At 47.0% G+C, this 22,751-nt stretch overlaps 2 protein-coding genes across 3 annotated transcripts in view; both read right to left on the reverse strand.

Moving 5' to 3' along the window:
- The window catches only part of arfgef2 (ADP-ribosylation factor guanine nucleotide-exchange factor 2 (brefeldin A-inhibited)), a 17,105-nt gene extending 3,841 nt beyond the window's left edge, over window positions 1–13,264 (reverse strand). The window contains exons 1-27 of one of the 2 annotated variants that reach the window (XR_009119730.1): window positions 12,933–13,264; window positions 12,119–12,149; window positions 11,853–11,976; window positions 11,641–11,787; window positions 11,092–11,271; window positions 10,705–10,981; window positions 10,548–10,646; window positions 10,364–10,482; window positions 10,168–10,301; window positions 9,702–9,936; window positions 9,528–9,627; window positions 8,662–8,801; window positions 7,450–7,558; window positions 7,195–7,384; window positions 7,009–7,120; window positions 6,738–6,943; window positions 6,570–6,654; window positions 5,471–5,642; window positions 4,174–4,325; window positions 3,971–4,099; window positions 3,740–3,898; window positions 2,699–2,846; window positions 2,528–2,624; window positions 2,424–2,464; window positions 2,194–2,363; window positions 124–275; window positions 1–60 (exon numbers count right to left, since the gene is read on the reverse strand). The exon at window positions 1–60 is cut by the window's left edge and continues 113 nt beyond it. Coding sequence is in view for 1 of the 2 variants with exons in the window: in XM_058050864.1 (XP_057906847.1) it covers window positions 1–60; window positions 124–275; window positions 2,194–2,363; window positions 2,424–2,464; window positions 2,528–2,624; window positions 2,699–2,846; window positions 3,740–3,898; window positions 3,971–4,099; window positions 4,174–4,325; window positions 5,471–5,642; window positions 6,570–6,654; window positions 6,738–6,943; window positions 7,009–7,120; window positions 7,195–7,384; window positions 7,450–7,558; window positions 8,662–8,801; window positions 9,528–9,627; window positions 9,702–9,936; window positions 10,168–10,301; window positions 10,364–10,482; window positions 10,548–10,646; window positions 10,705–10,981; window positions 11,092–11,271; window positions 11,641–11,787; window positions 11,853–11,976; window positions 12,119–12,149; window positions 12,933–13,077 (3,713 nt within the window). In the remaining variant the exon portion in view is untranslated. The remainder of the gene's footprint in view (window positions 61–123; window positions 276–2,193; window positions 2,364–2,423; window positions 2,465–2,527; window positions 2,625–2,698; window positions 2,847–3,739; window positions 3,899–3,970; window positions 4,100–4,173; window positions 4,326–5,470; window positions 5,643–6,569; window positions 6,655–6,737; window positions 6,944–7,008; window positions 7,121–7,194; window positions 7,385–7,449; window positions 7,559–8,661; window positions 8,802–9,527; window positions 9,628–9,701; window positions 9,937–10,167; window positions 10,302–10,363; window positions 10,483–10,547; window positions 10,647–10,704; window positions 10,982–11,091; window positions 11,272–11,640; window positions 11,788–11,852; window positions 11,977–12,118; window positions 12,150–12,932) is intronic. The other variant, XM_058050864.1, reaches the window with a different exon arrangement.
- A 1,142-nt stretch (window positions 13,265–14,406) lies between these two features.
- pard6b (par-6 partitioning defective 6 homolog beta (C. elegans)) lies at window positions 14,407–22,675 on the reverse strand. The gene is made up of 3 exons (XM_058050868.1): window positions 21,646–22,675; window positions 20,772–20,994; window positions 14,407–17,330 (listed from the first exon to the last, which is right to left on the reverse strand). Exons 1-3 carry the CDS (start codon window positions 21,706–21,708, stop codon window positions 16,423–16,425), a joined length of 1,194 nt encoding a protein of 397 aa, XP_057906851.1. The 5' UTR covers window positions 21,709–22,675; the 3' UTR covers window positions 14,407–16,422.
- Window positions 22,676–22,751: the final 76 nt, after the last annotated feature.

Below are 22,751 nucleotides of genomic sequence, written 5' to 3' on the forward strand. Positions count from 1 at the left end.
GCCTGGGAGGTGACCATCTGAGCCACACACCTGATCACCATGTCTCTGATGGTGGGGGACCTGCAGGCACCGAGTTCAGGCAGCCATGAATCCATGCCACGCGTCTTCCACAACATCCTTTACCTGTTCTTCTTCATGATGTGCTCAAAGGGCCTGAGGAAGTCTTTCTGGAAGCGGAAATTGGCCAACTCTCCTTTCTCCAAGAACTTCATGGAGAGCTGCCTCAGCGAGTCTACGGCAAAGATGGCGACATCCTCGTTGGGGTTGCAGCCCACCTGTGTGAGAAGAGCAGCCGTTAGACACCGTGTTGCTCTCATTCTAGCTAACTTTGCATCAAACGTTTTGGGTCCATGGCCAGGAAACTCCCAAATCCCTCTGAAACCTTAATCCCATTGAGAACTTGTGGTCCATCCTGAAGAAGCGGGCGTACAACAAAATCCCTGCAAATTCCAACTCTAGGCATGGAGTATATAATGGGCTGCCATCAGTCCCGACATGGAACACCAGGCAACTAGTAGGGCTGCCAAGATTGGTCGACTAGTCCCGATTATGTCTTACTTCCCCAGCAGACTGCTCTTTCGTAGCGGCATGTCCTCACAAAGACTAACCAGACCCTCTGGGCAGCAACCGTAAACATCGGCTAAGTCGGCCTAAAAAACTCTTGTGACAGCAATAGCGAGTGAAAGCGAGCTGGGCTAAACTTGGTGTACTTGCATCGGGTGCCATCATAATCCATGCGCATCTTCAGTATCAATTGCATCCACACTAATATCGTTTTTAAAAGGAACTATTTGGGAGCGCTCTTGTGTCTCACACAGGTTCCTTTGTTCTACATTGGTGACAAACAGTTGACCTACTTTCTGACCGGTAGTGATGTTCACCTGGTGGGGTTCCCCGGCCGTACGTCACGTGGGAATCCTGAGCAGGACTACAACACTAGTGACACGAGCGCATGCCACTTGGAGGATATTTTGGACGTTTTTTTCGTGCCTAGGGCTAAGGCTGGGCGATATATCAATATTTTTTATTTTGATATGATTGGTCTTCATTGGGCCTATAAGGGGTCTATGATTAGTCTTCATTAGGCCTATAAAGGGGTCTATGATTGGTCTTCATTAGGCCTATAAAGGGGTCTATGATTGGTCTTCATTAGGCCTATAAAGGGGTCTATGATTGGTCTTCATTAGGGCTATAAGGGGTCTATGATTGGTTTTCATTAGGGCTATAAGGGGTCTATGATTGGTCTTCATTAGGCCTATAAGGGGTCTATGATTGGTCTTCATTAGGCCTATAAGGGGTCTATGATTGGTCTTCATTAGGCCTATAAGGGGTCTATGATTGGTCTTCATTAGGCCTATAAGGAGTCTATGATTGGTCTTCATTAGGCCTATAAGGCGTCTATGATTGGTCTTCATTAGGCCTATAAGGGGGTCTTCATTAGGCCTATAAGGGGTCTATGATTGGTCTTCATTAGGCCTATAAGAGGTCTATGATTGGTCTTCATTAGGTCTATAAGGGGTCTATGATTGGTCTTCATTAGGCCTATAAGGGGTCTATGATTGGTCTTCATTAGGCCTATAAGGGGTCTATGATTGGTCTTCATTAGGCCTATAAGGGGTCTATGATTGGTCTTCATTAGGCCTATAAGGAGTCTATGATTGGTCTTCATTAGGCCTATAAGGCGTCTATGATTGGTCTTCATTAGGCCTATAAGGGGGTCTTCATTAGGCCTATAAGGGGGTCTTCATTAGGCCTATAAGGGGTCTATGATTGGTCTTCATTAGGCCTATAAGAGGTCTATGATTGGTCTTCATTAGGTCTATAAGGGGTCTATGATTGGTCTTCATTAGGCCTATAAGGGGTCTATGATTGGTCTTCATTAGGCCTATAAGGGGTCTATGATTGGTCTTCATTAGGCCTATAAGGAGTCTATGATTGGTCTTCATTAGGCCTATAAGGGGGTCTTCATTAGGCCTATAAGGGGTCTATGATTGGTCTTCATTAGGGCTATAAGGGGTCTATGATTGGTCTTCATTAGGCCTATAAGAGGTCTATGATTGGTCTTCATTAGGTCTATAAGGGGTCTGTGATTGGTCTTCATTATGCCTATAAGGGGTCTATGATTGGTCTTCATTAGGCCTATAAGGAGTCTATGATTGGTCTTCATTAGGCCTATAACGGAGCTATGATTACCTTGTTGAAGTGGTCGCCAATGACCTGCCAGATGCGAGACCACTGCAGCCTGATGCGGTTCATGTTGTAGTAGGAGATCTCCACTATCTTCTGCAAGCTGAACATCCTGGGCTGGTGTGCAGATGCCAGCTCGTCCATGGACACGGCACACAGCCACCTCACAAAGTCCACTATAAGTAGAAGAGCTGGTGAGAAAGGGACTGGGTGCCACAATGGGGAGGGGTGCTCACCTATGGCATTTCCATCCAGTCTGGTAGAACCGGTAAAGATCCTGAAAATATCCAAAGCGGCGTGAGCTGAGACATGAATGAACAACTTGGGTTGTACGGCTCACCTGTCCACCGCTACGACTACGCTTTGAGAGCTGGTCTCTCCCACCGACTCCTGCAGGTGAGCCATGTGACGCTTGTCCTGATTGGCCACCAAGTTACCTGCAGCACATCAAACATAGAAGCATGAGGACATCCTTGTAGCGCTCTGGTCGTCTTGCTGGCTTTTCACCCACCCAGTCCGAGAGGCATGAATTCCTCTGTGCCTGGGGGTAAGCCTCGGATGCCAGCCTCCTTGTCACGAGCCACTCCAGAAATGGCGCGCGTCTTCACCCCCGTTCCAATCAGCTGAGCGAGTTCCAGTTGACTGATGCACCTCAAAATCTGTCCCAAACAAACGTCATTAGCCACGTATACAATTGGACCCAAATATTCCAATTCCATTCGGAATTCCATTCGTTATTTGCTCAAACAGAAAGAATCTAACCTTTGTATACACCTCATTCTGAAAGAAAAGTGCCAATCCAAATGAATATATAATGGGATTCACAGGGGTGGAATATTCCTTTCCTCAACCCGATTGAGGTATCTTGTACCCGCTCAAACGGAAAGTTGTCAGACTGCATTCTTCTTCGTGGTGTTTTTCTTCTTCTGTTGTTTATTGGCGGTTGGCAAGCAGCTTTCGTGTGCATTACCGCCATCTGTGGAACAGAATCTAAACCCTTCTATACGCCATTCACAAGTCCAGTTTTATTAAAAAACAAAATACATATCTATATAAAACATGTGCCGAGCTTAATTAAAAACAATAGCAATAATAATAGCAAGATTGAACTTTATCTTTTCCTGTTCCCGGGTGCGTTCTTTCAGCGAATGCTGAGATATGACGTAACACGCAGCTCGAGACGTTCTTCGATAAAAAAAAAATGGAGGCGAGCAATCGGCACTGGGCTGCTGCGGAAAGTTTGTTTTTGATTGAAACTAAATTTCAAGACTGGACGAACGAAAAACTGGCAATACGGAGTTATTCCAACAAGTGAAAGAAAAACTCGAAGTCAATATCACATGATGTTGGTGTTTACGCTTTACTGCGCATGACCCATTGACTATTCTGGTTGATTATAGCGGCGCATGTAGACACGCGATTGGAATATTCCTTTCCATGTATACCATTGCTTTCGGAAAGGTCATTTGGAAAGATTCCATTCGGAAAGAGAAAAACTAAACGTGGCTACTGTCAGCCAGACGCTCCATTTAAGTTGCTGATAAACACTGACCTCGTGCCAGGAGTTGCCCAGGTAGTTCCCATCCGTGTGCGCCACGGTGATGAGGGTCTTGATGGTGTCGATGTTCTTCTGCTTCATCTCGGTGATGCTGGAGCTGGCCGTCAGCAGGGTGAACCTGGCCAAGGCTTGGACGTAGGCATCGCGTTCCAGCTACAGTTACAAAAGACACAAAAGCCGCCGTCAATGTGCGTCCATCAAAGCGTGCAGGCGCCACACACACACCTGCATGCTGAAGATGCAGGCAATCCTGATGGCACACCGAATGCCCTCCAGGCACAGCGAGGCCACATCCGGGTCGTCACAGTCCTGAAGGCCCACGCTGAACGCTGCCAACAAAGGGGTCCATGCCAGCTGCACAGTGTGGAATCATCACATGTTGAAACAAACTACAGGAGCAACTACAAGTTGAAAACGCTGGCGAGCACCTTGAACATGGGTCTGACGTGCTCCAGGTGCGTGGCGCTGAAGAACGGGGCCTGGGCGTGGCTGACGGCCTCCATCAGAGCTTTGGCCGTCTTGGCCATCTGCTCCATCTCCATGTTGTACAACAGGCGACGCTGCTTCTCACTGGCTACACCTGAATGCACCGCGGCGGATGGAATACACATCAGGGTGTCACAATGTCTTGCAAGAGGATAATGACGATGAATCCATGATCATCGATATATTGCCATGTGCATGCGTGTCAGGCAGGAAGAGGTTTCACTCTGCACATCGCTTTCAGCACGTTTGTTCCACAGAAAAACAGCAGTGAGTGAGACCTTTTGTCACAAATACAGTGTCTTTGTCTCAGCGGGGCTGCAAGCATACACTCAAAGCGCAGTAGTGTGCAACCTAGTGTCTTATTTTCTCTTCTTGCGTCTACTATATTTTTAATATATATATTTTATTCTTTCTTTTTAAGTGTCTTGTGTAATACGGGAGCCAAGCAACAACATTTTGTTGGCAATTTCACTGCTGGGTTTTTGTGCAATGACAGTAAAGGATGTCTAAATCTAAGTCTATGTTGGGTAACAGGAGTGTAAAGGTGACTATTGGGGTGTTATTTCCTGTCTACAGGCCTCTAATCATGTTAAAAAGTGTATACACGATGGCAAACAGGTTTTTATATGTCATTCTCTCTTATTATGTATACTATATTGGATAATAGGAGGTATAGAGGGCTCTAATCATTTTAAAAAGTTTATTGAGAAGGTGGTAAACAAGTTTCTATGTCTTATTTCCTCTTATTAGGTCTACTGTATTGGATAATAGGAGTGTACAGGTGACTATAGGGGTGCTATTTCATGTATAGAGGGCTCTAATCATTTTTAAAAGTTCATTGAGAAGGTGGTATACAAGTTTCTATGTCTTATTTTCTCTTATTATGTCTACTGTATTGATAATAGGAGTGTATTAGTGACTATAGGGGTACTATTTCATGTTTAGAGGGCTCTAATCATATATAGAAGCATATATAGAAGGTCCTAAATAAGTTTATCACTCTATGAAAATATTGCATTTATAAGTAAGGAATCGTGCTTTGAATTGGACTTCATGCAGTTGGCTGTGGTACCAATCAAGCATCATAAACAAGGGATGACTGCAATGTTAAAATCTCGTCTGGCCCTCCCAGAAGTAGTGTCGTGTAAGGTTTCTTCAGGTGAACTGCGTGTCTCCGGACACATGGAATTCACACATGCATAAATAAAGCAAAATAACAAGCTAAGAAGGACGACTCACTTTGCTTGCTGGACTTGGGCGTGATAGAGAACTCCTTGCTCTCCTTCATGGCGATCTTCTTGCCGGCGATCTGGTCATATATTGAAGATAAATACTCCTCAGGCAGGTCCTTACTGTCGTTGATGCCGCGGTTCATCTTGATGTACTGCTCCTTTGTCATCTTGTTCTTCACCTACATGAACCAGCATGACATCTACAGTAAGTCTGCATGTCAAGGAAATGACCAGAATGATATTTTCTCTTTGGAAAAGTAAGCCAAAGTAAAGAAAAGTCTTACTACTTACTACTACTAGTCTTACTACTAGCCAACTATTGTGGTAATCAGACAATAGCCAATGAGCTCTTACAACAATAGTCTTAGAAAAAAACAACTTTTTTTGTCATTAGATTACAGTTTCCATGACATTAGATGACAGAGGTCAAGCTGAAGGGGGAGTCATATGGAGCATTGATGGCCTGTGGGACTCAAGCAGCTGACAGGTACCAGCAGGCCAAGCGGCACGCAGCTTGGCAATGGTTGGGGCAAATACTAAAAATTCGGGCATGGGAGGTGAGGTTATGGAGCACGACTTTTGGGCCGCCTCAAAGAGGTCCTGGCAAACCGTCTGACGCCTCAGAAAGGAGAAGCAGTGCCTGGTCCACACTGTTTGCAGCGGGGACGGGGTCCTGCTGACCTTGACGGATGTAGTCGGACGTCGGAAGGAATACTTTCTCAATCCCAGTGAAATACCCTCCATCGCGGACAGTTGCATCACCCTGGCTGAGCTATCTGGGGTGGTCAAAAGGCTCCCCAGTGGCAAAGGTCCGGGGGTGGACGGGTTTTGCCCTGAATTCCTCAAGGCTCTGTATACTGAGGGACTATCTTGGCTGACATGGCTCCTCAACATCGTGTGGAAGTCAGGAACAGTACCTCTGGATTGGCTTTATTACACAAGCATATTATCTGTGGACTTTTTTCTTGTAAAAAGATGACCTATTCTTCCATTTGAAGTATTTTCTGTGAATGTTTCTTTGTGTAAAATGAGTGCTGATGAGTTCTGTGAGTTAAGTGACAGTGTGCTGATGTAGATGACGACAATATGCATAGATCGAGTGTCACCTGAGGACTGTGCAGGTCTGTGGTGAGCATAATGATGGAGTACGCCAGCACGTAAGCTGTGTCTGCGCTGGCAAACAGAGTTTGTCTGGAAAAAACACAGCGTGATCAGTGATGTACTACGATGATGTAGTACTGTATACTATGTACCATCAAAGGTGGCTTCCTCACCCTTGGTTGCACTCCAGGTATCGAGCAGCAAACTTCTCCATCAGCCTGTCGATCTTTTGGGCTTCCCCCGGCAGCCTGAAGCCTTCCAAAAAGGCCCTGAGGGCCGACACGAAGTCCCGCCCACAGAAGTCCAGCTGGTCCACATAGGAGTACATCACCTCTTTGTTCAACTTGATGTTCTCCCCCAGGAACTCGCCAACCTGAGTCTGTTTGTGCAGACAAAGACCAGTCAGTGCTGGGATAAATACTTACCTGGACGTCATTTTCTCACCGTGTCTAAGCGGTCCTCCTGATGAAGGAACTGTGCAATGTTCTCAGCTGTGGAACCCAACATGCCCTGGTCCTGCAGGTACAGGATGCCTCGTTTTGGCTTTTTGTTAAATCTGGAAAGAGAAAGGTGATGAAATGTGAGAAATGTGAGCAATCAACGCTAGCACCGGGATGCAGAAAGGCTCACAGCTGGATGCCATGTTCGATGATGTCTTTCTGCTGCTTGATGACCTCGTACTGCTCCGGGTGGTCCGGCTGAGAGAGCGGGACGCCTGAGGAGACGGTGGAGTCCAAGGAGCTGATGCTGTCTCTGCGCCCGGGCAGCTGTTCTGGAAGCTTCAACTCTGATGTCTCGTTGTCTGACGGAGGGTCCTGGCCTGCACACAGCACAGGTGACGTCAAGAGGTCCCGTGGGGACGCTAGGAGGACGCCGCATGCTTACCGAGGTTGGCCTGAAGGTTTGGGTTGACGTACATGTCTTTGCTCCACTCCACCATACATTTTAGGATGGACACCAGACACTCCAAGCCCTTCTTACGTAGGCTGAGCTCCTGTGGACATCACAAGAACATCTTGTTGCGTTCAAGACATGAAATAACACCCCTACAGTCATCATCACATTCCGACAAGCAAATATTCATTCATTTATTTTCTACTGCTTATCCTCACAAGGGTCGTGGGGGGTGCTGGAGCCTATCCCAGCTGTCTTCGGGCAACACCCTGGACTGGTGGCCAGCCAATCCCAGGGCACATATAGACAAACAACCATTCCCAGTCACATTCATACCTATGGACAATTTGGAGTCGCCAATTAACCTAGCATGTTTTTGGAATGTGGGAGGAAACCGGAGTACCCGGAGAAAACCCACGCATGCACGGGGAGAACATGCAAACTCCACACAGAGATGGCCGAGGGTGGAATTGAACTCAGGTCTAAGAGGCTGCGAGGTCTGAGCGACAAGCAAAGGGCTGGCCTATGATTGGTGTATGTGTGTGTATGTATCATATGGAGTAATTAATAGTGGAAGGAAGCTGAGCAATGGTGGGTCCCATGCCTGCCCAGAGCCTCCCCCAGAACTGAGTGTCTAAGGTGCGGTTAAAATTGAAGGGTGACCAAGCCAGAGGAATGCAGAGGACAAAGGGGCATCCGCAAGGAAAACCCCTCACCCCCAGCACAACCAATTGCAGATCACCCCCCAAGGTCCTACATGTATGTGAGGTGGTGCAATGCAGCAGGGAGGACCGTGGCCCACACACGCCCACCCCGCACTACTGACCAACCGAGCGGGGCAACCCAGCACAGCACGGGCCGGAGCAAGCCATGGGCTGCAGGACCGGCCACAGGCCCCACCCAGCCCATCATGGCAAGCAGTCTGGTCCGCCAACCCCCCCCCCCCCCCCCCCAGCGATGGCCTCCGACCACCCCATGCAGGGGGCCCCACCAGAGATTGCTGGCCAGGATATTGAATCAGAACTTCTACTACTGTATGGTATGTGTACCCTGGCCTCGGTTCTCCTTCATTTAGCAACTTTATTCAGGCCAAGAAAACATCTCATCTGCTGAGCTATGCATACATATATGACAACATGCAATGCACGTTGGCTGTGAGCAGCATATCGCAGACATCAGAGAAAGTTTAGTAAGGGCGGGTACCTGTAAAGCAGTCATGCCCAGCTCCTGTCCACTCCTGCCCCGTGCTATCTTGGACAGGTCATTGACCAGGCGCTCAAAGATGTTGGCGGCATTGAGGTCACAGTCGTAGTTGACGTAGATGTCCACCACACACTGGGCGTCTGCAAAGGAAACAACGGCATCATCAGCAAAGGCACCTTTCTCACCATCTTTCCCTGCTGGACAGCGTTTCGTTTTAGGAAGCTACAAGTCACACAGCAACAGCAGTGCTCTCATCTCGACTCAACAATGGGATCTTCCTGGATGTATTTCACACCAGGTCACGTGGACTCATCTTATTATTATTATTCACTCTACTCAAATCCCAATACAACAAATTATTACTCATATTTAGACTACAAATAGATATGACATATTATAATAATATTTAGCTGAATACAGCTAAATAAATAAGGCCCATAATTACTGAATAGAGATGCATGTTTAGGCTGACTTTGTTTTTTTGCCCCCTGAAAATGCATCTTATTTTTCTTATAATGTCTACTGTATTGGGTAATATGAAAAGGTGACTATAGGGGTGTTACTTCATATCTAGAGGGCTCTATTCATGTTTAAAGTGTATTTGGCAGGTGGTAAACAGGTTTTCTTATTTTCTACTATTATAAGTACTATATTGGTTATAACTACTATATTGGGAAATAGAAGTGTGGTGGTGACTATAGAGCTCTAATCATGTTAACTAAGAAAATATAACATTTTTGAATATTTGGCAGAAATGGTGGGGTGAGGGTGTGAGGGAGTACTGTAACCGACTACTATTTATGAATGTGTGTGTTTTCCTCCCACATTCCAAAAAGATGCACCGTCGCATGACGGTGAAAAGTTACCTGCACAGATGCGTGTTAGCGTCTGGATGACCATCCACTTGTGCTCAAAGGAGCTTGTTGATGTCTCCAAGATGGTGAGAAAAATTTCCCGAAAAAACACCTGAGGTGCAGCAGGCCAGGTATTAGCACCTCCATAAAGAACAGGTGAAAATCCAGCAACATGCCGTGGTGTACCTCAATCTGCATCTTCAGATGCACCTTGAAGTGGGACAGTAGAGTGAGGAAAATGGCCAGCGACAGCTCAAACACCTCGGGCACAGAGGAGACACCATTCTTGGACAGCGCCACGCACAGATACTGCTTGATGGCGTTGACAAACATCTCGTGGGTGCGGAACACGGGCCCGGCGCCCTGCAGCACCGACAGCAGCAGCTGCAGCGACACGATCTTGGAGCGCAACTCGTGTGACCTGCACAGGAGATGCATGACATACGGCATCAGCTAGAGAGGAGCACAATGTATCCCACAGGGCATTCTCTACTTGTGTGTGATGTCGGATCCAACTGTCCTGCATACTGGATTGCTAAAATGCTGAATAGAAACTCCTGACAACAGTCATCTTCCATTGCACTTAAATGAATAAATCCCATTGCTAATCAATAATCATTAGACAGTCTAAATGCTTGCTATTCTTCCTCACTTTGGATCTGGGGGTCCTTCGGCAAGAGGCTTCATGGAAAGCTTGCAGAGCGAGCGGAACACCAGGAAGGCGTCCTTCTGCAGGACATGAGAAAAGCGGGAGGCGCTGTGCGGTCCTTGCAGGCCCTCGGCATCCTGAGCAACAAGATCCATGAAAAGAAGGTCCATACCAGGTGTAACAAAACCTCGGCTCTCACCAGCATGTCCGCCGAAGAAACAGACGAGCGGTCTTCAATGATGCCGTTCATCTGCCTTGTCTCTGTGGGAAGAGCTTCTACTTGTGTGCGCTCCGTGATAGGCGGGGCCGGGTGGTGGTCTAGTGGAGTCAGTGAGTCATCAAGTCCGTTTGCAGAAAGAAAAGGCATTTGAGAAAGGAGTCACCTTCAATCTGTGCTATGTCATCCGCATTAAAAGCCGACTCTTGGTTCTCTTCACCAGGATGAGCTTCTGCTGGACCTTCTTCGTCTCCAAATACAGACTCTGTAGCATAGAGACGAGGTTAAGACTGGTATGGATCAGGAAGTTGAATCAAGCGCACCTCCTGGTGGCGTGACCTCTTCTTCTGCTCCATGACCAGGAAGAGGACCGCCCTCTGGATCTCCATTCAGCGTGGGCGTGTCCTGTGGTGGTGGAGGTGTTGGGCTACTGGCGCTGACTTCTGGAGTACCGGCTGCGGGTGACGGGGAGCCTTGAGGTTCTGGTGTGGTTGTACGGTCAGACCGGGGGGAACCAGACCTGTGAGTTCCAGGCACCGGAGACGGGTTGTTTTGGGGTAAATGTAGCTGGTCCTTCTCTTGCTCCTGAGCCTCCAGAGCCTAAGGAGAAAGATGGAGCTCAAGACTTCACCAGTTCACACTGAAAGACGAGATAGGATATGGTTGTATGTCATCTTGTGATGTGCTTTAGGTAGTAAAGATGAACTAACAGCCTGGTTCTCCATGCGTGTGAAGATGACATTGAGCATCTGCGTGAGCGTGGCCTTGGCGGTGGTCTGGTTGATGAGGTTGCGGCTCGCCAGGTATATGTTGTAGCACGTCCTGACCGTGAGCAGGACGGTGCCTTCGTGGATCTCGATGTGCGGGGATGTGACGGAGGTCAGCAGGGCCTAGAGAGGTTGAAAACAAGGAATTCGGCAACTGTACAATGAACATGCAAATAAAGTTATGGTTTACTGTACAATGTATAATGACTCATTTTAGCAAATGAGCAAAGACGTATTCATATGTTTTTTTTGTATAGAAGAGACCATGTTTGAAGTGCGTTTTTAAGGTGTAAAAAAAGGCCACAAGCTGGCAGAAGTGCATTTGAAAAGAGGGCATGTATCTCTGCCAAGTAATAACAAAGTTCTGCTGAAAATGTATCTTTTCTTCCCGATGTCAAACTGTTGATTACTAAATTAGTCAATGTATACAGAAAGTATTGAAGTGCATATGGAGCGTGTTTGTAATTTTTGGAGCAGCACGGCAAAGTGTACCTTGATGATCTGGAGCTGGACTCCCTCGTCCGTCTGCGGGCCCTGGAAGCAGTTGCAGATGGTCTCCACCAAGCGGTCCATCAGACGCTTACCAGGAGTCCTGCTGTCCGGAGCGTTCCCCGTGATGTGGCCGTACGCGATAAGCTTCTGCAATAGGACAGGTGCATGAGAAGAACACACGCAAGTTACGACAACACAATCCGTGTGCTCACCTGCAGACAGTCCAAAGAAGTGCTCACTATCCGGGGAGACTTGGACTGACAGGCCAACTCAAAGGGCAGCACGTATTTGTCAGCCTCAATGTAGTTGGCTCTGGGTGGGACCACTGTGCCGTCCCTGCAGGGGGGCGATAGAGAGCATGCTTGTAGACGTACAGTGGAGTCCGTGGGTAAACATGACTGCATGTTTAGGTGAGATGTTGTAGATGATGTGTGTTATGTGAAGAAATGAGAGAAGCTGCAAAAAAGCAGACACTCACTTTTGTTTCTCCAGCTCATCCTTGATTTCATCTGTGGAGAACAAGACAGGGAAACATTCATTCAAGACTTTTTCTCTTGAATATCTGCATCATTTATGACCAAGCATATCGCACAACACAGCTTCAACACAACCAATGTTTGAATGGCGGCGATAATCCATTTTATCGACATTTTTTCATGAATTATATATATTATTATAGTTATTATATTATAGTATATATATTATATATTATAGTTATAATATAAGCCGGTGTGGCTGGCTTGCTGCTACCCTCAGCTCAATGAGAGGGTAACAAAGGCCATTTTGCGACAATCAATAATAATCAGTTGGAGTTGAAATAAGGCATTATAAGGACGGTTAGCAGTTTCAAGGTGTACTAAACTGTTTATTTTTCACCATAGTTGCCATAGTGCTTACAAAGGTGTGGGAGCTAAGCCAATACAAACCCACAGTGCAGTGTGTGAAACATTATACGAGTGTCCTGTGGAAAAACCCACAGCATCCTGTTGTGCGCGTGCGTGCGCGTGCGACAGCGTTCCGTACAACACATCGATTGGTGTGTTTAGCTAGCCTAACGTAGCTTAGCCTAGGCTAGTTCCGGTTTGACTTGAGTGGACACTCAAGTCAAATGATAGAACGATAGAACAAACGATGAAAGAAAGATGGATGAATGAGTCGGACACGTCATCAGTCAACAAAACAGACAGGGCCATTAGCTGCTAACAGCTAGCTGCCATGCTGCTTCCACACTGACGATGAACATGAAGCACGTATTCCAATACTGTAACGGACTCCAAGGTGAAATCACCCACCGAGCGCCACCTGACAGGCTTTCCGTAGCTGACTGTGTTGACTTCTCTTCACCTCCCGATCCGAGAGGATTTTCTCCAGCGCCCGGGAGAGAAACATACTCTTGGTCTTGCTTCTTTCTGCCTTCAAGTCTTCCAGTTGTTGCATTTCTTGTTCGGCAAAGTCAGGCCGTCATGTCGCGCCCGGCCCTGCAGAAAGAGCAGGTGTCAACAAAGCTTGTGAGCGAACGATGGTTTTTTTTTCTTTTTTGGGGGGTGGGGGCTAGCTGCGTCTTCGGTCTTCTCAGCCCAGCGCCGCCATACTGTTACCTGTCACGTGATACTCAGCTGAATGGGCGGGGCACGAAAGCCGGAAGCGACTTCACATTTGCGTTGGTGACGTTCGAGCACCAGAAGAAGGGGAATTGTGTTGACAGAATACCTATCCCATCCCTGTCATGACTCTGAAGAGATACTTAACATAGCCATATCATACTTGTGAATAACACTACATTGATTGGCAAAATATATACAGTACGTCGCTGGGAATACTTCCTGGTTCCCTGCGTGCTTTGCGGCACCGTCAAAGAAGAGTGGAGGTTTGCCCTGGAAAGGAGAGGAATGAAGATTAGCCGCAGCAAGACTGAGAGTATATGTGTGAATGAGAGGGACCCAAGTGGAAGAGTGAGGTTACAGGGATAAGAGATGCAGACTTTGAAGTACCTGGTGTCAACAGTCCAGAACAATGGAGATTGTGAAAATGAGGTGAAGAAGCGTGTGCAGGCAGGATGGAACGGGTGGAGAAAAGTGTCAGGCGTGATGTGGTATAGAAGAGTTTCAGCTAAAATGAAAGGAAAGGTATACAAAACTGGTGAGACCATCCATGTTGTTTGGTCCAGAGACACTGCCACTGAGGAAAAAATGTGAAGCTACTGGAGGTAGCAGAGATGAGGATGCTGAGGTTCTCATTGGAAGTGACCAGGATGGATAGGATCAGGAAGGAGTACATCAGAGGGACATTACATGTTAGAGCCCTTGGAGACTGGCCAGACTGAGATGGTTGGGACATGTCCAGAGGAGAGATAGCGACTATATTGGTAGAAGGATGCTGCCAGGTAGGAGGCGTAGAGAAAGACTAAAGAGGAGGTTTATGGATGTAGTGAAGGAGGACATGAGGGTAGTTGGTGTTAGACAGATGTAGAAGACAGGGTTGGATGGAGGAGATTGGTTTGCTGTGGTGACCCCTGAAGAGAAAAGCCCAAAGAGAAAGACTTCCTGTTCTTAAGTGATAACAAACTTTCATAAATAATACACAGCAATAAAATACTACAAAATTTCACTTGTATGCTTTAAATGACTTTAAATCTTGTTGCTAAATATATAAGCCAGTAAATCACTTTAAATGGAAACATAAACCTAACGGTGTTCATGATGCAAGTAGCCTGTAGGTGGCGCCAGTAAGCCACAATTGAGCACAGTGAAGGCACACGCGGAAGCTACATAGGAATTATTATTTAATAGTATTATTATTTCATCCAATCAACAGGAATACATCCATTTAGTGAGAATCACCAAACGTGGTAAAAATGTACATCATTTAAAGCATCCCATACGAAAATACTGACAAATCTTCATTACAAATCTAAATATATATAACTCAGCATTCATCTGGCCAAGCACTTCAACCATCTCTTAAAAGATAACACATGAAAGAAAAGAAAGATCTAAATAAGAATTCACAGTATGAAAAAGAAAAGAAACCTCAAAGCTGTTGTTTCAGCCGGACGTCTGTCACGACAATCAAATCCTAAACAAAGAAAGCTCTAGCAAGAGAATCAAGTGATCAGAGAAACGTTTCTATTGGTATGCATGGGAGCACATAAGAGGAAGGAAAACATGTTTTGCACCTGGCCTCGTACAGTATACGTGTGTCCCGTACGTCCACTAAGAACGCTGTGCAAAGACCAAGGGAGCCAATGAAGGGAGAGAGACCAGCCAAACACCCCCCACCCATTTTCACACTTTTACTGTCACGCTCCTGGACGTCCCGTGGGAAAGTGCTTGACTTGGGCTTGAAGGTGGAAGGAAATATTCCAACTTACACGCCACCAAAAGCTGTTTCTTTGGCTTTCTTCAGAAAATAGGAAAAGTGTGATGATAACCCTAGACCTTTTTTCCATTGCAACACCGGGGCTGCTCAGTACAACAGAGGGTGTTTTCTGCCTGTCTTGTGTTCCATTTGAGGCTAAGACGCGTTGAAATGTTCCCAAACACTTTCATGATTGATCCTGTCTCTCAAACATATCAAGTTTCCTAAAAAGATGCTCAGTTATTCCTTGATGCTTGTGAAACGCTTCCCAGATGAATGAATACAAAGTAGATTATTATTGCTATCATCAATATGATTGCAGCTGATATTCTCCTGGACGATTGTCATGCTAAAATGTCTTTTGTATCCTTGATCGCTGGAGCAGACATAAGGGGGTGGTAGGGCTCCACTCCTCCCCCTAGAGCAAGCTCAGTTCATTACACACACACACACACACACACAGGATGAGGAAGGACGGACATCTTCTACAAAGTGTGTGTGTACATGGGGGTGTATGTAGTATGTATTTAGGGGGTGTCGGGTGTACAAACATTTCAGTATTGTTTGTGGACAGATAAAAGTTTAATGCATCAGTGCATCACCATCTGTGTCTGTTAGTAGGTATGTTAGCATGACGTTCTCTTGAGGTTAACATGCTACACTTATGTTAGAGTGTGTTAGCATGATGAAAACGTGTTACCATGTACTATGCTAGCATGTTGCCATGTTACCATGTATGCTACCATTCTGTTAGCATGATGTTACCATGTATGCTAGCACTATGCTAGCATGGTGTTACCATGTATGTTAGCACAAAGTTATTATGTATGCTATCATTATGATAGCATGTCATTAGCATGGCATTAACAAGCATGCTACCATTATGTTGACACGGTGTTAGCATGAGGCTAACATAAATGCTACCATTATGTTAGCATGGTGTTGCCATGTATGTTAGCATGAAATTAACATGTATGCTACCATTATGTTACTATGTATCTTAGCATGACATTAACATGTATGTTATGATTATGTTAGCATGGTGTTACCATGCATGTTAGCAGGAGGGAAACATGTATGCTACCATTATGTAGGCATACTGTTACCATTTATGCGACCATTACGTTAGCATAGTTTTACCATGTATGTTAGAACGAGGGTAACATTCATGCTACCGTTATGTTAGCATAGTTTTACCATGTATGTTAGCATGAGGTTAACTCGTATGCTTCCATTACGTTACCATGTATGCTAGCATGATGTCATCATGATGTTAACATGTATGCTACCATCATGTTAGCATGGTGTTACCATGTATGTGATCATGTAAGCTAGCGTGTGTATCAGCATGTGTGTAAGAAGTGCATCACGTAAACGCAGTGATGTGCGTTTATGGAAGTGTCTCTTTGCGTGTGATTGGCCAGTTTACAGTGTTATGACAGTGCCGTCCTCCTCAAGACTCCGCCTACTCACAGACGTGTCCGGCGATGGCGTGGAGGACTTGGCCCTGCTCAGGGAGCCGCTGCTGGCACTGGCGGTCATGCCGCCGTTGACTGAAAGCGGGGATGGCGAGGCAGTGGCTCGAAGGTTGAGGTGAGGTTCGTAGCGAGGAGGTGGCGGCACGCTGTAGTCGGACAGCGTGCGACGGAAAGACTCGCCGTCACCGCCTGCCTCGATCACCAGGTCCTCGTCACCCTCGTCACTGTCCATCTCACCCGCTGGGAAGTTCTGGATGATGTGCGACGGCACCGAGGCTGTAGCGGCGAGGCCGGTGGATGAGGAGTAGCCATAGAAGCTGGTCCCGCTGTCCGAGGAGCGTCCTGAGCTACCGGACGCTCCGCCACCGCCGCCTCGGACGATGTTGTTGCGCTGGTTGGCCGGCTTGACGGTGATTATGAGGTTGTGGCTGTTGGCGATCATCATGTCCGTCACTTGGTCCAGAGACTTCCCGGCCACCTCGATGCCGTTCACCTCCAGGACCTCGTCGTTGACGGCCAGGAGACCTGTGCTCTCCGCCAGGCCACCAGGTACCATCCTGGAGATAAAAATGCCCGGCACCTTCTCCAAGCCCTGCGGCGTCACCCGCACACTGGATCCGTCGCGGATGTAGAAGCCCAGAGGCTTTTCCTGGCCGTGCTTGTACAGGCGCACCCGGCGGTGCGTCTCGGGCAGGATGTCCACGTCGATGATGGAGGAGACGGGGCGGAAGTCCCTCGGGAGGCTGATGATAACCGGCGGCTTCTTCCTGGTGGCGTCGGGACGCAAGAGGACCGCCGACAGCACCGTGTTTTTCTTTCTCGTCAGCGAATCGCTGCCCAAATAATCTGCTTCCTCTGAAAAATACACAACGAGGAATATTATTTTCATATCATTTTCGGACAACAATGTCATCATATCAAGAGCATAATATGTACGTATTTCAAGTCATGATAGTGTATTAGTGTGTAGTACATGAGGTTGTTAGCGTGTGCATAGTTGGGTGTGTATCCAACCTGATCTACAACATGGCCTCCAAGACAAAGAAGACAACAAGGCCAAGCTTGTGCTCCTCTGGAAACTCTCAGCTTTGTTGATGACAAGCCTGAACGTTCACCACCACCCTTTGTGCCGACACGTTCCTGACACACACTGATACGATGTGTGTGTGTGTGTGTGCGTGTGTGTGTGTGTGTGCGTGCGTGCCAGAAGAGGGCAACGCGAGTGCAAAAAGACACGAGAATCACAGGATCTCGTCAACGCTGACAGAAGAGAGACCTGCACATACCCTGATAATATTACCTGCTTATACCCCCCCGCCCCCATAATTACTGTAGGACGTTTTTCTCATAATACTTTGGCTTTTCCACAAGCTAATAAATTATAATGGGTCTGTAAGTACCCATCATTGGGTCTACAAGTATCCATCATTGGGTTTATAAGTACCTGCTGTTGGGTCCATAATGGGTCTAAAAGTACCCATCTTTGGGTCTATAAGTACCCATCGTTGGATCCATAGGTACCCATCGTTGGGTCCATAATGGATCCATAAGTACCCATCGTTGGGTCCATGATGGATCCATAAGTACCCATCATTGGGTCTATAAGTACCCATCATTGGGTCTATAAGTACCCATCGTTGGATCCATAAGTACCCATCGTTGGATCCATAAGTACCCATCGTTGGATCCATAAGTACCCATTGTTGGGTCCATAATGGGTCTATAAGTACCCATATCTGGGTCTATAAATACCCATCGTTGGATCCATAAGTACCCATCGTTGGGTCCATAATGTACCCATCGTTGAGTCCATAAAGTACCCATTGTTGGGTCCATAAAGTACCCATCTTTGGGTCCATAATGGGTCTATTAGTACCCATCGTTGGGTCCATAATGTACCCATCATTGGGTCCATAAAGTACCCATCGTTGGGTCCATAAAGTACCCATCGTTGGGTCCATAAAGTACCCATCGTTGGGTCCATAAAGTACCCATCTTTGGGTCAATAAGTACCCATCTTTGGGTCAATAAGTACCCATCTTTGGGTCAATAAGTACCCATCTTTGGGTCCATAATGGGTCTATTAGTACCCATCGTTGGATCCATAAGTACCCATCGTTGGGTCCACAATCAGTCCATAAGTACCCATCTTTGGGTCCATAAGTTCCCTGGACTCGTAAGTACCCATCGTTGGGTCCGTGAATACCCATTATTGGGTCTGTAAGTACTAGGGATGTCTGATGTCTCTCAATGTCTGATTCTGATATCAACCAATACCGATATGAGTAACATCACATATACAGTACAGATAAATAAATAAATAAATATTATCAGTTTCTCTAGTATTTCAAAGGGTGTGTGTGTGTGGAAAAAATGTCCAACAATTTTACTCACGAATAACCTTGCATGTTGAGTACTATAAAGTTGTATCACCTGATATCGGGCCGATATTATCAGACATCCCTAGTAAGTACCCATCGTTGGGTTGATGAGCAGTGGTAGTGGGACGGCCAGGCTGTGTGCTAGTGTGCAGTAAGGGCCGCTGTCCTGTCCAATGTGTCCAACGGAGGGCTGATCGGAGGTTGGACACATTCCACGCTTCTTTCTTTCCTCTTTCCCCAGCTTGGGCCTCACTCTGCATTCCTCTCTCACTAATAGCATTCCCGCTAACCTCCTCTCTGTACGGCTGAATTCCAATCAGACTTACCCCAGACTCCACCTCCCCTTTCACCGCTCTAATTACCACCAGCCTTCCTCTTCCCTGATGGCCGCCGCACACGGGAGATGACATCGTCCACCTGAAGATCTATCACAAGTCACTGACCAGCCAAGCAAAAAGCCACATTTGTGCGTCTTCAATTTTGTGCTAAAAATGTTGAACTTTACTGCCCAAAAAACACCCATGAATTGTTTTGTTGCCCCATGAGCGACTGTGTCGTCACCTACATCAATACAAACGTCCCCTGTGGGGACCTGCCCACCCCTGATTTACACAAACATTTATGCAAGTTCATCTTCAGTACTAGCAAGAGTACTCCATCCTCCTCTGAACTACTTTGATACCCCCACGTTCCCTCCTCCTGACCGCCAAGCAGTTGCTCGTTGCCACCCGTATGCAAGGTTAGCTACACGCCGTTGAGGAGTTTGGCTCCTGTGTGAGGCGCCCATAGCTTTGCACTTCTACCACGTCACACAGCATGCTTACAGTGTCTTACAGTGCACGTCTTCCATGTTTTCCACAGGCAGTGAGTCAGTGGTTAGTGATTAGCCAGGCAATCGCAGCCGGGTTAGCAAACACTGCTGTCCCCGCTCTCTACCTGCTAGGTGAACCATTGAAAGACACGCCCTGAGAAAGAATGACGGCTGAGTGAGTCCATATTCCAATGCCAACATCTGAATGTCATACTCCAGCACCTCTACACTGTTGCCATGACAAGTCAACAGGGGACACCTCATGGATGGCATAGCTAGGAAGTTTTTTTTTTCGACCTGATGTTAGCGGTGAGCAGGCGGGCACGCACTATGAGCATCCGTGCAAACATTCGCACCACAGATGAGTCCAAACATCACATACAACACACGCGACTAATATGGCCGGCACCGTCCAAAGGCCCGCTCTTGCGCAATCACTGGCCTCTCACCGGCTCAAAGTCTACGTAGCACAAGTTCACACTGACAAGTCGTGCTGCTTGCACAGTCACCGAGCCCAGCATCACACACACCACTTTAGAGTAGTCCCTGTACAGCAGAAACCTTTCTTCTCCTGGGAGACACTTGGAAAAACAAAAAAAGGCATTATTTTACAAAAATAAACTCAAAATATGAAGGGAAAAGTCATAATTTTACAAAACCAAAGTCTAAATATTAAAATAAAAAAGTCATAATTTTACAAGACTAAGATGGTAAAACCGTGTGAAAAAATAACATAATTTTATTCATTCATTTATTATTTTCATTTAATTTGAGAGTCGCAAATTTTAATTATTCTATAATTTTTTAAAGTTGTGATATGAGAATCAGAGCCAGAAGAGCGTCTTCCAGAAAGACATACTGTATGCTCTACATGTTCTACAGCAAGTGTTTGAGTTTGGGTAGCTCCAAGTGATGAAAAGGACGCACATGGGATTGTGGGGCGGAGCCAGAAAACTGCATGTTGTCGGAAGCAATCATGAAGGAAAGTACCTCATCTGAGAGGCAGCTGCACTATTGTGGCAAGGAGGAGAGCTGCATGTACGCTAGCTAGATGCTAACCCCCATGATGCTGTGGCTCCCAGCATGGCGCTTCAATCCTCTTACCTTTCCTCTGCAGGAAGAGCCTGAGGAGGGGGCTGGCGGTGGACAGGGCCTTGTGGTAGTTGTCGTCGTTGTTGATGGGCAGCAGGTCACCGTGCACGTCGGCGTAGCCCACCAGCAGGTCCACGCTGGGAATGCGGTGCACGTGCTGCAGCAGGCCGTAGAATTCATCGAAGCGGCCCGGCTTGGAGCGGTCCAGGGAGAAACGACGGAACTCCGCGCCAAACTGTGGGGGGGAAGGGCAGACCCAATGAGGAAATATTGACCATTAATGAAATATTTTATATCAACAACGTGGTAGCTCTGCTTCTTAGCCAGCTTTCCAGGATTTATCATTCAACAGCAACAAAGTGTCCAACACTGTGGTTTAGGAGGACAGCGGTTGTGACGTCATTATCTGAAGTGGCTGAGGCCCCGCCCACAACAGAGCAAGGTGAGGCCTGCGGGCCGAATGACACCTGTACGCTCCCAAGGAGGAAAACAAGCACTGGTCCGGCTAATTCCATCTTCGTTTTAACAAAGACAAAAAAACAGCCTCCGACTTATGTCAACGCGAACGTAATGTCAACTTGACCTCATCTTTGTGTCAATATTTGCTCCCAATGGAAACTGACAGGTGACATCACCGCAACTAACAAAACTTAACACTTCACTTGCTGTAGTCCAAGGCGGCTTTATTGACATCTTTTTATGGCATTCTGCTGTTAAAAAATATCGAATGAAGTTTGTAGTGGCGATCAAGGCTAATTTCGCCTGCATTACGGTAACAACTTGCTAATAAGCACCTAGCAAGCTAAATTAGCCTTGAGTGGCAGTAACGCCATGGCCAAAGTGGTAGAAAAAAGCACGGAAATGCAATAAAAGTGATCATATTCACCTTACTCTTCACCTCCACGGCACTCAGAGAACGATTACTCGGCATACGGTGGCTCTTGTTCATGTTTCGCAAGCAGCGGCACCTCCACCACCGCCGCCACCGCCGCCGACCTCGCTCGCCTTGCCCGCTTCAATAGCCTCCGCTACGGTCCGAGAAAGTCGGAGCCGCCTGCTAAGATTTAGTTCCTGTAAGAACGTCAGAAATCTTTCTAAACCTTCCGCGTCAAGAAACTCCTCAGCAGCAGCGACCCAACTCGCTCAGCGTCATGATGGCCGCAGCCGGTGCTCTGGTAGCCGCTACCGAGCGTGTGACTGGCGGACTCCCGCGGTGCTTCTCGCCGCTCTGTGTGCCTGCCTGGAGACCCTTCAAAATAAAAGTCATATCTTCAAAATAAGAGCTGTGTACAGTCTGCTAGTGCTTGCTTAAACTATACAGGTACATGTTTTATTCAAATTAACGATCATTTGGCCTCTTTCTTAGTTAGAAAAAGAGGTGTGATATGGTTTTCAATGTTGTTCTAAATCAATATATGGTTCTCTGGCGACATCTACTGGTCATCTCAAGTACAACACCCTGCTCCTTGCTCACTTTTTCATCAAATTAACACTTTGCAACAATAATATATGCTCTAAGTTTGTAAACATACAGTGAACAATATCGCACTTGGCTGACTTCTGTGTAAAAAGCATAGGCAGGTGTTTGGTTTGAACTTACCTCCGAAGGAAAGGTGGAATTTCCAGGTGGACTGGTTCCGTCTCGATGCAGTTTAGGACCAACACAGTGACTACCATTCCACTGTGCCGATTGGCTGGAGAGGTCACATGGGTCCGACTGACTGGACCGAGCAACATCTTGAAATGAAGGCTTATTTGTTTCCACTGTGCCATGAAACGACAGGGGGCGCTAACAATAGGCTCACTCATCCTCCTCCAATCGCACTTGACTGGCCATGTGACCATCATGCTAATGCTAATAGCCATACACTGGGTCATCCGGGGCCAAAGTGACCATCGACAACACAACACTGGGGGGCGCCATTCTACACCCGTAGTAGTCATCAGCCTCCTCACCCCTCCACCCCCTCCCTCCTTTGCACACAGCACTGC

This window comes from Doryrhamphus excisus, chromosome 16 (assembly GCF_030265055.1).
Source record: "Doryrhamphus excisus isolate RoL2022-K1 chromosome 16, RoL_Dexc_1.0, whole genome shotgun sequence".
NCBI lineage: Eukaryota > Metazoa > Chordata > Actinopteri > Syngnathiformes > Syngnathidae > Doryrhamphus > Doryrhamphus excisus.

What these genes read in the sequence shown, in the direction of transcription:
- pard6b (XM_058050868.1), bottom strand. Translation starts at nt 21,708, where the DNA reads ATGAACAAGAGCCACCGTATGCCGAGTAATCGTTCTCTGAGTGCCGTG. An exon ending in CCGTGGAGGTGAAGAGTAAG is followed by an intron (nt 20,995 to 21,645) that starts GTGAATATGATC and finishes TCCCCCCCACAG; the next exon opens with TTTGGCGCGGAGTTCCGTCG. An exon ending in GCTCTTCCTGCAGAGGAAAG is followed by an intron (nt 17,331 to 20,771) that starts GTAAGAGGATTG and finishes TGTATTTTTCAG; the next exon opens with AGGAAGCAGATTATTTGGGC.